Here is a 17,240-nt window from a genome sequence, read left to right on the forward strand (position 1 = left end):
TAATGGCAACAACTGAGATGTACCGATATTATTTATATTATATATATTTCTCCACCCTTTTGACACCATGATTAAACAAACCACACCGCTGACATTGCTTCTCTGCTTCAGTTAAATATCCCACAACCCTGCGCTGCATCACTGTCACATGACCAAAGAAATACCACATGAACACCCCCCTCCCCTCCAGAAAAACATACATAAACGGCACAAAGATGGAAGTAAACCTCAGTTATTAATATCGGCCAGTCTCACTTATGGGACCCATACTGACATCTTAAAAAATGACTATCATCGGTCGATACCGATGTTAATGCCTATAGATCTTGCATCCCTACTTTGAACCTCAGTTCCCAGATCTGTCAGCGCTTTGCCAAGGTACTGTAAAGTTCTGGCTTGTCATTGTAACTGTCCACAGGGAAGCCTGAACAAACTGCATATAATCAGGACTACCTTCACATTCTTCAACTTCCTCTTCAACAAACCAGCAATTAGGTGGCTGAAACTTGGGTGTTCCAACAATGATCAGCACAATGATCTCAAACACACATCAGAACTGGCTTTGGAGTGGATAAACCAGGCTTTAAGGTTCTGGAAAGACCTTCTGATAGCTCTGACCTTAACCTTGAGGGATATTTATCCATGATGTTCAAAAGCCTGCTTGGAAAATCAACCAGTTTTAATGAACTCTACCAGCTCTGCCAAGGTAGAACTTGCCAAGAGACTAGAACTGTAAATAAATCAAATGAATGCTACAGTGTGTTGATGTCAGCCATATTGGATCTGATAGTGGAGGATTTTTGTTACAGTGTAGTCATATAAATGACGATGATGTCAACCATGCAGTTGGTAATTTGCTGATTTGTTGTTTCTTTTTTGTTTCGGGGCATTTTAAATCATAAAATTAATACAAATATGGTTTTATATCAATTTAATTGACAGCAAAGCTTAAATGAACAAGAATTGTTGCTTTGCAGCGACTTCATGGCCCAAACCTAGACGTCTTGGTAGTGGACCATCATGCTGAGTGAAATGCAGCAAAGGGAAGCTGCTTCATGCCTTATATCTCTGCACTCAGACACACACCAATATTAGCACTTAGCAATCAGCACTGTATTAGCCCGTGTGTGTGTGTGTGTGTGTGGTCATACTTAATGCACCCTCATGCTTTCCTCCTTCTGATTTGAGAAGATAACCGGAAATGGAGCAACAGACTGAAGCCACTTTGTTTCTGTTTCTCTCTCATACAACATTAAGTTGATTCTCCTTCAGCTACAGGGAGTCATGTTTGTGAATCAGAAAAATAAGAACCTCCCATTGAAACTAATAGGTTTAAATTTCAAAATATTTTGGTTCTTCTTTCCCTTAACAGCGGCACACATCCTGCTGTTCTATATTTATATTAGAACTTAGTTTATATTTATTCCTCTTTCTGATTTGAGAAGATGTCTGGCTATCAGTGGCTGTGAAACGATACTCCTACCACCATGCTTAAATGTGTTCTCAGGTTTGAAAATCTCACCTTGACTCCTCAATCCATGCTTCTCCCATTCACCTTGTGAAATGAACCATGACATTGGCACCTGAACAGTCCCACAGCATGATGCTGCCCCCACCATGCTTGTCTGTGTTCTTCGGTTTCTCCTCGACTCCTCCATATTTATTTATTGTAGCCAAAAACCTAAATCCATGTCTTGCCTGAGCATTTCGACATGATCTTTAGGCTGAAGCTGTTCAGAAATGGATCCATCTTATAATGCCAAGAATAGCACGGAGAAAACATCATCATAGTGCTTTCTGGGCAGAGTATAACACCGCATACCATGAGATAATTTAAGAAAGCCTCAATAGAAGAAAATGGAGACTGATGTTACTGAACAACAAAGAGTGTGTGTAATCTCTGAATCTGTGTGTGTGTGTGTGTGTGTGTTAGGGACCTTTGTCCGATGATGTCACTACAGACTGTGTGGACATGGAGATTATACACTGATAAACCATCTCTGCCCACACACACACACGCTCAGTAATGTATCTCAGCTTGTTTACCGGGACAAACGGGTTGGCCAGTCACAGACACTTGTGGCTCAGTGATGTCACTGAGCTGATGAGGAAATGGCCTCAGAGGAGATTTGATGTCATTTGGCTCTCTCGCTCTGTCCCTCACTTTCTGTCATCCTCCATCTTTCTTTATTTTGTCTCATTCCGCTCAATGCTCCTCTTTCCTTCATCTGCTGCTCACATCATCTGCATATGTTTAGCAAACAGACGTTTAGACTGAAATAAGCCACTCATGATTCAATGTTAACTGCCTAAAGACAGTTAACCAGAGCAAATGGACTGTAAATCCTCCATGAAATCATTGTCATGGCTCATTTATAAATGTCACAAAACCTGCGTTATGTTTCATTACTGAGAATGAGCTGAATTGAGTTTAATAATGACTAATAAATTCAGTTCTGATGAAAAAATCTATTTAGATCAGTTTTGTTTGATTTTTAACAGCAAACAATAAATAAGCACCAAGTGTGCAGCGGCCCGCTTGGAAGAAGTTTGGTGGTGTCCTGGAGCTCCACCTCCACTGTAAACAGTGGAGGTGGAGCTGGTGTCCACGGCGGGGGACATTATCATGAAAGGAGTACTTCAAGGATCTCCTTAATCCTGCCGTCAGGCCATCCCCGGTGGAAGCAGAAACTGATGAGTTGGGATCATTCATCACCCAGCCTGAAGTCACCAAGGTGGTTAAAAAGCTCCACGGTGGCAGGGCTTCGGGGGTGGAAGAGATCCGCCCTGAGTACCTTAGGTCTCTGGATGTTGTGGGGCTGTCGTGGCTGACACGCCGCTGGGCTGGCAGACCGGGGTGGTGGTGGATGTGACCGGAGGATGTGTTCCAACTACAGGGGGACCAAACTCCTCAGCCTTCCTTGTAAGGACTATGCCAGGTAGTTAGAAAGGAGAGTGTCAAGTAGCAGGATGAAGATCAGCTTTTCCAAATCCAAGTCCATGGATCTCAACCAGAAAATGGTGGCTTGCCCTCACCAGGTTGGAGGGGAGTTCCTGCCTCAAGTGGAGGAGTTCAAGTATCTCAGGGTCTTGTTCATGAGTAAGAGGGGGAATCAAGCTGGTGATTGATAGACGGATAGGTGTGGCCACCAGAGTAAAGAGACCGGTGCACCAGTCAGAGCTTAGCGGAAAGGCAAAGCTCTCTAGTTGGTTACGTTTCTACCCTCACGTATTGTCATGGCAACTTTGGGTCATGACCGAAAGAACGGGATCCCGGACAGAAGCGGCTGAAATGAGCTTCCTCCGCATGGTGGTCGGGCACTTCCTTAGAGATAGGGCGAGGAGCTCGGCCATCCGGGAGGAGCTCGTCAGTAGAGCTGCTCCTCCTCCACATCAAGAGGAGCTAGTTGAGGTGGCACGGGCATCTGTTCCCCCTGGAATCCTCCATGCACTCCCCACCAGAAGGAGGCCCAGGGGACAGCCCAGAACATGCTAGGGGGACTATGTATCTCGGCTGGCCTGGGAATATCTCGAGATTCTCCAAGGTGTCTGGGGAGAGGGAAGGTAGGGCATCTCTGCTGAGAATGCTATCCCCGCGACCCGGTCCCAGATAAGAGAAAAATGACAAGTATGAGTACATTTCATTTATTGCAGGTTTATATGGGTAATTATGGCTCACTACTCAGAGCGGCATCCCATAGGAGGGTGGAATGGTCCCTTTAAAAACAATACAGGTGGTTATCTCTGAGATGTGCTCCAAACAAGGTTTCTGTTGGTACTTTGTGTACCGAGTCCATGAGGAGTGAGATGTCAAACTTAATATCTGATTCACTTGTTCTTATTCTGTGCTAAACTACATTATACATTTACAGAGGCTTGCAAAAAAATTTAAAACATTTTAACCACAGGCCATTTTATTGGGATTTTACAAACGAATGAAGGGTTGCATAAATGTGAAGTGGAAGACAAGGAAATGACACCTGGTTTTTAATTTTTGGTTTACAAACAATAACCCCCCACACACACACACTGCTTCAGGACTTTGTAGAACCATGTTTTGAGTCAATTACAGCATTTACAAGTTACTGAAATCCATTCATTCCTGGTACACAGCACCCGACCCGCTCGCCTCCCCTTCCAGAAACACACAGACACAAATGGCAACAAGATGGATCCAAACATCGATTGGAAATATCGGCCCATGGTATGGGTTCGATACCGATATGTTTAAAAATGACTTACATCGGCCAATACCGATGCTAATGCCGATATATAATGCACCCCTACTGTTTATGCTTGTAAATAATTGTTAAAACAGATAAACGGGACACCTGCCTTCCTCTGTATGTTTTTGAATAATGAAGATGGGGAGATAAAGAAGCAAACATCCATCCTCTGCACATGCTGTAAGCTCTATGATTTAATGGTTCCTTTCTGATGTTTTATAAAATGCTTTGCTGCATAAAAAAATCTTTCCAACTTTAAACAGATCAACTTTTTTACTTCAGATGAGCAGTATAATTAAAAAGTCTCTGTTTTTGCTGAATGATTGTGTTTGGAGAATTAAGGAAGGGCTCGCCCAGACGGCCGTCTATGCAAGAACCGTCACTGTAGATAATATTGATCATCAAAGCCTAATCCAGATGTGCTTCAGTGAAACGGTTTTTGCTTTCTGATGAAAATAAACTGAAAAATGTTTTATTTTTTCCTTCATCAAAAAAAGGAAGATGGTGGTCATAGGGAAACTGTAAAAATGTTCAGATATTTAAAATCTGAGTTGGAAAAGCAAACATGTCTGTAGAGGTTCAGGGAAAACATTCAATAACATTTAACCTGCTGAATGTTGACAGTGAGGATAACACTGTTTGAACACGGCACACACACACACACACACACACACACACACACACAGCCAGACTAATAGATGATGAGTTAACGGGATTGTTCCTTATCAGCGGCGGTTTTTGGAAACCAGAAGCCGTTGAGTCTCTCGGCGTTCTGCTCCGTCAGAAAACACAGTCCAGGATCAATAAGTTGTATCGTAACGTGATTGATCCGAAGGAGCTCGTTCGGCTATAAACGGACATCCTGGCAAACCGCTCACCGCCGTGTTTGTCTCCCAACGATCCGTGGAAGCTTATACGAGTCGATCTGGTTTCCTGCTTCCCCCATGACACAAAGCAGGGGATAAAACCAAAAATGAAGGATGTGCACAAAGTTTTGGTCCTATTTTCTGTTTTCCTACACTCACTATTTCATTAATACAGATTATCAATAATAATGTCCTATTAAAACCCCAAACCAGTTGAATTTTGACTAAACAAAACATAATCTCCTAATTTATTTGCATCTATCCTGGTTTTCTATGGAAGCAAATCGTTACCATATTTCAAATGAAAAAGCATTTTCAGAAATGCTTTTTCATTTTAAGAATGTGGCTGCATTATTTGACCCATAAATGAAATTAGTAATCAATAATCCTATTTGCATTTTAATTTTCTTCTTCAAGACTGTACATTCTTTCACTTAATTAAAATGAAAAAGAAAAAGACCTTTGAGATTTATTTTTTAAAATATGCCCCAGCAAATAGATACCAAAATCCAATTTGAAATGTAAAATTTGAAAATGAAAAAGCATTTCCAGAAATGCTTTTTCATTTTAAGAATGTGGCTGCATTATTTGACCCATAAATGAAATTAGTTATCAATCATCCTATTTGCATTTGCATTTTCTTCTTCATGACTGCACATTTTATGCCATAATCAAAAAGAAAACAAAGCAGACATTGCTTTTTCCTTTTCGTGGTCTGCCCGCAAAGTACTGCCCAGAACTCGAAAACGAAAAAGTTCTGCCTGCCACTGCCACAAATTGAGCTCGGCCCTGCTGCAATTCAATCAATTTCTCAGCACGTGTGCAATGTAATGCAATGCAGACGTGCACAGCGCCCCCTACCGAACAAGATGGGTAGCTCGGTCAGCAGGGAGCTGAGAAAGAGCGGCTGCTGACGTCACTCTGCTGCGCCCGCAGCTCGGAATGCTTTTTTGTTTTTGAGTTCTGGGCAGGACTTTGCGGGCAGACCATGAAAAGGAAAAAGCAATGTCTGCTTTGTTTTCTTTTTGATTATGGCATAAAATGTGCAGTCATGAAGAAGAAAATGCAAATGCATATAGGATGATTGATTACTAATTTTATTTATGTGTCAAATAATGCAGCCACATTCTTAAAATGAAAAAGCATTTCTGGAAATACTTTTTCATTTTCAAATTTTACATTTCAAATTGGATTTTGGTATCTATTTGCTGGGGTACATTTTGAAAAATAAATCTCAAAGGTCTTTTTCTTTTTCATTTTAATTAAGTGAAAGAATGTACAGTCTTGAAGAAGAAAATTAAAATGCAAATAGGATTATTGATTAGTAATTTAATTTATGAGTCAAACAATGCAGCCACATTCTTAAAATGAAAAAGCATTTCTGAAAATGCTTTTTCATTTGAAATATGGTAACGATTTGCTTCCATAGTTTTCTTCCTCCTTCCTGCCTTTAATTTTCCACCCAACACTCCCGTTCCCTCTCTCCTGCTAAACCTGTCTCCATTAAAGGCTGTAATATCTACAATTGGATCCCATCCATCCAATATGAAACGTAATCCAATAACAGACAGATTCGGCTTAATGAATCCGGTTATATGGAGCAATCAAATAGAGGAGGATTCCCTTCAAACCCATCCGCCTGATACGCATCAAACTGGCTGCTTTTTAATGCTTTTACTGACAAATCTGGAGGAGGCGGGCACCACAAAAGAGCCACAATCTGACCTCCAGAAACTGATTTTCCGTTTCTGGATATTTGAGTTTCACTTGGGACTTTTCAAAATAAAAGCTGAATCATATCAGGAAAACATGAAACTACACTATTATTGTTAAATATGCAATGAGAATATTAGTTGGGATTAGCATAAATTTTCCAAGGTTTACCTTCTTTTTCATCACATTGTGCCTTCCAGACTCCTGAGCTCCAGCATCTTAGGCAATAAAATCTATATCAGGTGTTTCTCTAAAGGCAGAGCAGGTCCATCCGACCCGCTGGATATATTATTAGCAGAGTTTAAACGCACCACACCTGAAACATTAGATCCAAACAAACCTTGCATCCAAGCAATTCTGTTTAATTCTGAAGGTGCAATCTAACATATTGTGTAGCTCTATTGTAAAAGGTCTAGAAATCGAATATAAACGGTGCAGGTGATATAAAAAGTAACAACATTAATTTAAAAGAAGCAAAGAGATGATCTATAAGTCAGTCAAATGTATGGATTATATTATACATATGATTTTATAGTACATAGGTCTGTTCACACGATGCCAAGAAGGAAAGATATCAGCAATGACCTTAGAGAAGCAACTGTTGCCGCTCATCAATCTGGGAAGGGTCATGAGGTCATCTGAACTCCATCATTTTGCAGAGAGAAAACATTATTTAGAAATGAAACCATGAAGAACAAACCCCTCATACCAACTGTAAAGCTGGGTGGTGAATGGATGAATACCTAAGAATCTGTAAGGGAGCAAATACTTTCTCATCGTGCTGTATTTCACCATGACTAGGCAGCAAGTCCCAAACTTAACTCCTCATTTTCTTTCATGTGTTTAATGCAGGCGGAAATCAGAGAGCTGCTCGTCTTCACGGGTTTGTGAGAGAACTGCTTTGATAAAGAGGCTTTTGAGTCAACCAAGAAATCAAAGTATTCCAGAGTCCAGTATGAGGTTATCTGTTTGACAGCTGAAGCTCAGCTCAAGCTGGTTAATCAACAGGACAACGGTCCAAACACAGCAGCTAATCTACAACAGAAAGCTGGAAAAACGAATGAATAAAGGTGCTGCAATGGTCTAGGCCAGGGGTCTGCGACCTTTACAATACAAAGTGGCATTTCCCCCAGTCTGCCTGATTAAAACTCATTTAAAGCTGGGAATGTTACATGACCCTTTTTTAAAATCACAACTTATAATGTATGATAAATACCTTCTTTAGGAAATTTGTTGTCATTTTTTGGTACCATTTTATTTCTATTTTGAGGTTTTAAAATACAAAAAATATATAAAACTTGCAAAATGATGATGGATACAGTTTCTTTCATGGGATGTTAATATTTGTGGAAAATTATGTTAAACAAACACATAGTTTCCAACCTGATGACAAGAAAAATAGACCTAAAAGGATTGTACCAGGAATCCTTTTAGTGTCATTCTGTTGTTGGAATTCAATGAAATTATTCCATGAAAAAAACAAAAAACTGTCGTTTCGTTTTGTTTCCTTCGTGGAACGTCCAAAGAGCCACTTACAGCTCCGGAGCTGCAGGTTGTAGACCTCTGGTCTAGTCAAAGTCCAGACCTCAGCCTTATTTAAATGCTGTTGTGGGACCTTCGGAGAGTTGAGCAGAAACAAATGTTTGCAAACTTCAGTAAACAGAAGCAACTCTGGAAAGAAGAGTGGACCACGGTTCCTCCTCAACGATGTGATGATAAAGTAGAAGAGAAAACTGCCGCTGGGAGTTGGCGCTGCAGGAGGTGGAAGTTAAATAAGTAAACCAGCAGCTCCAATATGCTGCCAGTTTCTTGTTTGTTATGCATTTATTGCAAGATATATATTTGTTAATTAAAATTTGGTTTAAAATACTTTACTTTTCATTCTTTAAAACAGTTTGATATCCTTGAATCATTTTATTTGTAAAGAAAATAAAACTAAATATGGATTTTCATTGTTTCCAAAGATCTGACTGCAGTTTCTCACCTGGTGACCTGGATGCTTTTTTTTTTTACATCCCTGCTAATTAAGTAACGTGATCAAAAACAACATTATGTTATAATTTAACACATGAGGTCAAATCAGTGTCAGTTATTAATTAATATGAGGATAAAATCATGTATTTGGCATATTCAATGAACTTAAGTTTAACCAGATCAGTGTGTATTATTAAAAAACATTAAAGACACTAAAGTAGAAGTCGTATTAATTCATAAGAGAAAGAACCTAAAAACCAGAATATGTTCATTAAAGCTGCAGACTGGAGGACTTGGAGTCCTTCCTTCCATGAGGCGTTCAAACGCAGCTCGTCTTTCTCTGTTTCTCTTTGTTGTTTTGCTCTCAGCGCCGGCCCCCTCCCTCCCTCCCTCCCCCCGCTGGACCCGTCTCTTCCAGGAACCAGTCTGGATCAGGTTCCTGCAGATCAATGGAGATCTGGGTCCGCACCGTTTACGTTATCGTTGCCAGTATTAATGCTCTTTTAATCTGCTCGGGATTACAGCCATCGATCCACGTCATCTATCTGCGCTGTGCACGGCCGGGTCCAAACTGCTGCTTCACGCATTCCCATCCAACGCACATGCATGGACACACATTTCAGGGAAAACACTCAGACTTCCAGGGACAGGAGCAGGAAGGACAACAAACATGGATCAGTTTCTGACCGTAAGCAACTTAATTATAGATATGAGTCCAACAGATTTAAATGTGAAGGACTGAAACATAAAACACTGTAAGCAAACTTTATACTCAAAAATATTTTATATTATTTGTGGTTTCTTAAAGTAAACAACTGTATTTTAGTATGCTGTCTAAATAACTGATAAAATAAATAAAAACAGAAAAATGTAAGATTTAAAAAATATATAAAAAAAATAAAAAAAAACACTGAACTAAATAAATATTTGAAATAAAATGTAATTGGTAAACAAAAAAGAAAAAATTGAAAATAACAAATTAAAATTATTAAATCAGTGTAATTAAAATACACTGGTTGATTTAAATGATCCAATACATTTAATACAAAAACAAATTGAATTGATTAATGATAATGCAAAAATGTAATTATTGGTAAATATTAATTTAAATTTAAATAGATAAATTTTGGGATAAATAGAAAATTAAGTAATTGAATACACACTCAATAATAATACTAATAATAATAATAATAATAAGAGAAAATGTATTAATTAAGATGATACACAGTAAAATATAAAAATTAACCATGCAAAAAAAAAACTCCTTCGGTATTTAAAAAGTTATTAATAATAAGATACATTTAGTAATACATAATAATAAACAAGGAGTTTCTTGCTTTATTTCTGTTCAGTGACAAATTTTAAATAATCAGAGCAAAACCAAAATGCAATAATCACAGTAAAGTGTCCTGCTAAAATTGGTCCCGTCTTTGCAAAAGGTAAGGCAGAAACCGGCTGCCGTCAGAGGGGCTCTTCCTGCTCGGTGTTGCTCATTTGGCTCCTGGACAGAGTTATTCCAGTTGCACTGTGACACCAATGCCAATGAGGCCGAGGACAGTCGGGAAAACCGACCCGAGGAAACGAAAGACGGAGCGGCATGATGAATGAAGGTCAGGAAGCAAATATAAATAAACGTAAATAAACCTGCTTATCAGAATAACTCCATATCTAAACCTGGGTTTGCCTGAAAGGGCTCAGATAATACACAGCTGTTCATTTTCTGGATTTTTTAATTCATGCAAATATTAACTGTTAATTGACATAAAATATCCAAAGAGAAAATTGTAAAATATTTTATGATGTCAGACATAAAAATCAAGTTTTCTACCTAAACTGCAGCGTTTGTAAAAGTAGCTCAGCTATAATATAAGTGCAGTCCTTAGAGGGTTTTACTGTTAATCCATGATTTTTCTAACTCTTATAAACAAGTTAAGTCTTTCTCCTTCCACCTCATTCACCATTTTCAGGTCACTACATCTACAAAAGAAAAACTACAAAAATACATCAAAACATGGGGCACCATCAGGAATAAGGTTGTCTCTCCTTTGGTAGTAATTATGCAGAACGGTGGAAATGAAATTTTCACAAAAACTGTTAAATATTTTTCAGACTATCCTGGTAATGTTTGCTGAAAGGAGTGAAAAAACAGCCCTGTTTGGAGCTCCACAGATCAGTGGTACTTTCCAGCAGAAACATCGTTCAAAGCTTAAACGTCTCACAGAAAATTGGACTTGAATGAACTGGTTCTTTGATTCCTGTTACAGTTCTCACACAATCCCAGTTTACGTTTGATGATTTTTGTTTTATTTTCTAACAGAACGTTCACTTGGAGTAAGATGATGTCACACAGATTCCGAAGTTTCACTTTTCGGAAACCTTTTGATTTAAACTACCTTCATGGCTACAGTTTCGTCTCCACATGTATGATTTATACATCAAAACGAAGGTATTTTTGTCTAATTTCACCAGGTGTGCCTCTCACTGCTGCAGAATTTACAGTTTACAGTAAAATCAGCTCAGAGTGCAGAGTAGGCACACCCAGACTCTAATTCACTCCCATTAAATCTCAGCTCTGGACTTCTGGTCTCTTTAACCTCTTAAATCTCCTGTAGAAAACGCTCCAGACACAAGAAGAGAAACATATGTCTCCACCAGAAGGTTTTCACACTCATAGTTTGAGAATATTTTGATAAGTTTTATATTTTACACAAGACAGCTTATTGTGTTTATTTGTGTTTCTGTCTGCCTGCCTGATTAAAATACTGCTGATGTTTCCACAAAAGGCTTAAATTGCCATGGCAACCAATGACTAATTTTGATTAACTTAGTTGTCATTTTATGCTTTAAATCATTTTATACTTTAAATATATGTAAAATATATGTTGAAAAAGCGATGTTGCACATTTTAGATGTTGAGCCTGCACAATACTTTTATTTTAATTAAATTCAAGCCTACAATTATATTCCGACATGTAAAATCTAAACATCAAAATACAGAAATTTTATCTTCTTCATCCAGTGTGTAAAAAGCTGGACAAAAAGCAGAATAATATTGTATATTTTCGATGTTGCTCCTCAGTAGAATACGTGATCAGTTTTCTTTGGGTTGGTAAAACAAACCGCTTTTCAAGCTTTGTCAGTTTTCCATCAAAAGGCAACGGCTTCCAGTTCAAAATGAATGCGTCACTGAATCATAATCAGGGTGAATCTGACAAAGCTTCTTACTTCTCTTTCATCCAACATAAGCCCAATTTACAGGCTTTACGTTTACATGGAGAAATTAACAGTGACTGTCTTTTTCCAACTTTGTGGGATTTGGTAGCACTAAACTGACTAGCTTCATGCATTACAGATGTTGAAAGAACAAAATGCTTTTTAGTATTGCATTGTTATATTTTAAGTGGTTACATTTTGAGTCACAATCCATATTTGCTGTAAAACACAAAGACTTTGGTTGTGCTCCTTTTATATCTAATCACCTTCATCAATGATGGAGCTGCTATAATCAAAGTATACATTTGATTTTAATCTCTGAATCCAAAATAAACCAGCTACTCATGAAAATCAGTGCTGTGAAACAGTATTTGAGGGAAAAGTTTGACTTGGTGTGGATCATTGTGCTGCAGCATAACCCAGGAGCTTTAGGTTGAGGTTACAAAGTGATAGCTGGATATTCTCCTGACTAGTGAAAATGAACCCAAGAAATGTGATTAATTGCAATTAATTCTTGATTTAACAGGTGGGGTCATAATATTTTTACACAAAGCCAGGCTGGTTCAGTTGGCTTCTTCCTTAATAAATGAAATCATCATTTCAAAACATTTTTGTGTGTTCATTCATGTTATCTCTGACTGACATTAAAGTTTGCCTGATCTTAAATATTTAAGTGTGACAAAACTAGAAAAACTGAAGAAATCTGAATACGCTAAGATCAAAATGCAGATCATTGTAAAAGAGCCACCAGCACATTCAGAGCTTCAGCTGAAAAACACATGCTGCTTCTCTCCAGCTCTGCACCTCCGTGACTTTAGAGTTCGGGTGTCACGTTTGATTTGACCGCCCTAACAAAGCTGCGACAGCACCATTTTCTCATCTAAACCCCAGCCACTCGCTTGGCTCGCCGACACCTCTGCTGTGTCCCGCCGCCGCCCCCTAATTGATGTGGACAGTCAAAAAGGAAAATCACTGCACCGCTGCTTTCAGAGGCCGCTCCTATTGGGAGCTACCGACCATTTTAAACAGTTTACCAGTCCAGATGCGATATGAGCCTAAAAGAGATTAGTGGGTTGCTTTTAAGTAGTTTATACCAATGTAGAACTAAACAGAGCAGAAGAGACAATGTTGAACTTAACATATCTGAACTAGATTTCACTGCTTAAATGATTTTCATATAAAAAAAAAGGAAAAGGTAAAGATATATTTATTCTAGTATTTCTCCAAAATAAATGTAAATACAAAATAAACTTAATAACTAGAAGAATAATCTACTATCAATGAACAATTATATGGATGTGAGAAGTTTCATTGTAATTTAGCTGATCCTATAGTGGTGGACATGCTAAAAGAAAAGATTTGTAATGGTGCTGATTTTCTATATTGTAAGAAAATCATTAAAGGTTCTCTAAATCTGTAATTTTGCTGTAAAGAACGTATAAACAGGTTATGTATTCTGGGACAGATGTAACACATCTCAGTGCTGATTGAATTTGAACTGATCCTGGTAATCTAAATGCTAAAAGAAGCAGTGAAATGAGTTATTTAACTTCTAATCCAGGTTTTCCTAACCGTAATATCCTGTAACCAACCAATAAACAGCAACAGACTCAGGGTTATAGCCGTCGTTGGCTGAAGCAAATAAATATATTCAAAAGTCCACGAAAAAATGTCAACAAAACTGTCTATATGTCAAACTCTTTTTATTTTAATTTAAGGGTGCCAACGCAAAAGCAAAAAACAAAACTATAGGAAATAACCCCCATATATTAGCAGGTCAATAACAGCCGTGTGTCATGGATTTCTTTACTGATTTGACCCACATGCAGAATGACACTCAGGAGGCAGGAGAAAAGTTTGTGGATATGGAACTGGATACACAAACTGTGTGGGAAGGGAGATCAGGTAAGTTACTTTTGAGGTTTGAAGTTGAATTTCTGAGAATGAGAATAAGTTCTTGCTTACTGATGAAGGAAACGTGGTAGCCTGAGTGAGAACGATGCGGAGCCTGGGAGGACGGACAGTTACTGCTGAATCAGGGCTTTAATCCAAGTTAAGTGGTGAGCTCTCTGGTTAGTACAAGGTAGTTGGATTCTCACACAACAGTTCTCAGTAAAATGGAATACCTGGAGAAGTTTCTTGAGACTTGATGTAAAGTTACAGGTGGAGGGTGAGCAGGGTTTGCTTGCCTGAGATCCTAGGAGTCGAAGGGCTTGGGCTGTTCGCTGGAACTTGATCCAAAATAATTCTAGAAGGCTTGAAGTCTTGATTCTTGGCTGGGGCTGACTGGAGCTTGAAGCCAACACAAATGATTCAAGGAGCTTGGAGCCAGGACTAGGAAGTCACCACAAAGGCTAACACTCAGTAGCCCTCCCAGTCAACGAGGTACTGCCAACCTCTACCCCGCTGATGGGAGTCCACGATCTGTCAGACCGTGTAGGCTGGGTGCCCCTGGAAGTCCCAGGTGGGAGGAAGGGGCTCGCCTGGAGGGCAGAAAGTGCTGGCACGGATAGGCTTAAGCTGAGAGACGTGAAAGGTAGGATGGAAGCGTAGGCTGGCAGGCAGATGGAGGCGGACAAAAGTGGGGGTGATAATGGACTCTATTTCGTATGGGCCAATGAATCTGGATGACAGTTTTCTGGACATGGATTTTAAGGAGATGTCTCGGGAGAAAAGCCAGACCTTTTGACCTGGTTGATATTGAGGAGTGGGTGATCGTTTCCTGTCAGCAAACCGTTTATTTTGATGGGCAGTGCGATGAAGTGCTTTGACGGACCCTAAAAGGCAGAAAGTTGGATCAGTGTCAGAAATTAAATAGAAAAAGGAACTTTGGGTTTGTCTCATTTTGTAACAACAAGCCGATTAAACGTTTTTTTTTTTTTCCTCAGCGAGTTGTTAAAAACAACTAACAAAAGGGTTTCTTTTCACAAATCTAGCTATGGATTTATTAGTTGTCATAAAAGTATATTTTTGTTTTAATAAGTGGAATATCTGCCCCAGAAACTCAACATGTTAGAACTGGTTTTCTTATCATCTTTTTGAATCACCTTGTTTGAGTTAAAATACTGTTTTCAGGGTTTGGTATTTTGCATTGATGCAACTGAGGAAATGGTAATAAATTAAAATAAATTGTGTCCTTTTCACGTTCTTCCTACAGAGACCAGATATTGGATTTAAAATTAGTATAATAAGTGACAAAAGGTATTCTGTTACATCCTTCCAAAGAATCTTTACCCACCCATTCGTTTTCATCATCCACCTTTAGCACTGCTTTTTAGGTGGATCTCCAGATTTGTTTACAGCGGCGGATATGATGGTTGACTGACGTAACCGATATTTCTTTTTCATCAGCTGGGAAAAGGGGTGGCTCAGTGGCGGATGCTGGTCTTTCAAGGAGGGGAAGCTCAATTTCAAGATCGCTGATTCGCTCATTTCGCTGTCAATCAAAAAGGGATTCAGCCTCTGACAGATCATCCAGTCATCATGCAGAAGCTGAGCGTCCGTGCCAGCCGAGGCCAGCCCACTGCCCCACAGACCCCCAGAGACACTGAGCGTCCGATGGGCGGGACAAAGCCCAGCATTTATCCAATGAGTTGTCTCATTTCGCTGCAGCCAAGGCTGCCCCATAGACTCCCAGTGACGCTGAGAGTCCGATGGGCGGGACAAAGCCCAGCATTTTTGCTTCGCTGTTGAACTCACTGTTTAAAGCACTGTGAAGCTGCGGGAATGAGTGAGAAGAAAGCCGCGTCGTTACCAGTGATAAGAAGCTGATTCTTAACAAAATATCATAGCATCCTTGTGGATGGATGACCACCAGAACCTTCTTGAAATTAGTGCTATAGTTCTACTTGTACCAGGATGGGCGGAGAACTTGGAAGAATGAAACCAATGGATGAGCTGAGGGCAGACTGAAGATGGAACATATGTGCGGTTAGGTGGACCAGTTCCAGGATCAGGTTCTGACTGCTGAGCCTGGGTAACTAAACCTTCTATCTCCCAAGTAAGTGAACTAGCAATGCAACTAGGTGGGAGTATAGTGGTGGGTTGTTGCACGGAGTCGTTTGGGGTATAGTGACGGGACAATGCATCTGGTTTGATATTCTTATTCCCAGGTCTGTAAGAGATGGACAGATTATGCAAGAAAAGAACAGGGACCAACGAGACTGATGGGAGTTTAAGCGTTTAGCAGACTGAATGTAAGCAAGATTCTTGTGATCAGTCCATAACAGCACCGGATGTTCTGCACCCTCCAGCCAGAGTCGCCACTCCTCCAGAGCCAGTTTTATGGCCAGCAATTCTCGGTCCCCCACGTTATAGTTTCTTTCAGCACTAGAGAGTCTACGGAAGAAAAATGCACATGGGTGAAGTTTTCCATCCTGATCAAAACATTGAAACAAGACAGCTCCCATCCCTGAATAGGAAGCGTCCACCTCCAGGGTAAACTGCTTGGCTGGGTCCGGGTGCGTGAGGATGGGTGCCTGTGAGAATCTCTCTTTTAATAACGCAAAAGATGCATCGGCTTCAGTTGTCCACTCAAACTGTTGCTTGGTTGAGGTTAATGCAGTGAGGGGGGCAGCGATCTGACTGAAATTCCTTATGAAGCAACGGTAGAAGTTAACAAAACCCAGAAAGCATTGGAGTTTTTTTCGTGAGTCCGGGGTAAGCCAGTCGAGAACTGCCTTGATTTTCTCTGGATCCGAGCGAACCTGCCCACCCTCTAAAATGAAGCCCAGGAAGGTGACTGATGGTTTGTGGAATTCACACTTTTCTGTGTTTACAAACAATCTGTTTTCCAGAAGATGTTGGAGAACCAGGCGGACATGGCGGTGGTGTTCAGAGAGATTTTTGGAATAGATGAGGATGTCATCGAGGTATACAAATCCAAATATGTTCAGGAAATCTCGTAAAACGTCGTTTACAAGGGCCTGAAAGACAGTGGTTGTGTTACTGAGACCGAAAGGCATGACGAGGTATTCAAAATGGCCAAGGGTTGTCTTGAATGCTGTCTTCCACTCATCTCCGTGACGTATTCGTACTAAGTGGTAAGCGTTGCGAAGATCTAGTTTTGTGAAAATTGTGGCTTCTTGGACTGTTTCAAAAGTTGAGGAAAAGAGAGGGAGAGGATATTTGTTTTTGGACGGAGTGAACCGTCTTTCTTCCCCACAAAGAAGAAACCCGATCCTAACAGGAATGAGGAATGGCCAATAATTCCAGCAGCTAATGATTCAGAGATGTATTTCTCCATTGC

At 39.8% G+C, this 17,240-nt stretch overlaps 1 protein-coding gene across 2 annotated transcripts in view; it reads right to left on the reverse strand.

The window, feature by feature from the left end:
- Positions 1–17,240, reverse strand: part of onecut2 (one cut homeobox 2) — a 45,849-nt gene that overhangs the window by 11,163 nt on the left and 17,446 nt on the right. Inside the window, exon 2 of one of the 2 annotated variants that reach the window (XM_047373354.1) lies at positions 13,698–14,769. The exons of the other annotated variant lie outside the window; for it this stretch is intronic. Coding sequence (XP_047229310.1) covers positions 14,420–14,769 — 350 coding nt within the window. The 3' untranslated portion in view covers positions 13,698–14,419. Of the gene's footprint in view, positions 1–13,697; positions 14,770–17,240 lie in introns of those variants that run through there. 2 annotated transcript variants of the gene reach the window in all.

The sequence above is a fragment of the Girardinichthys multiradiatus genome, chromosome 8, assembly GCF_021462225.1.
Source record: "Girardinichthys multiradiatus isolate DD_20200921_A chromosome 8, DD_fGirMul_XY1, whole genome shotgun sequence".
Taxonomy (NCBI): domain Eukaryota; kingdom Metazoa; phylum Chordata; class Actinopteri; order Cyprinodontiformes; family Goodeidae; genus Girardinichthys; species Girardinichthys multiradiatus.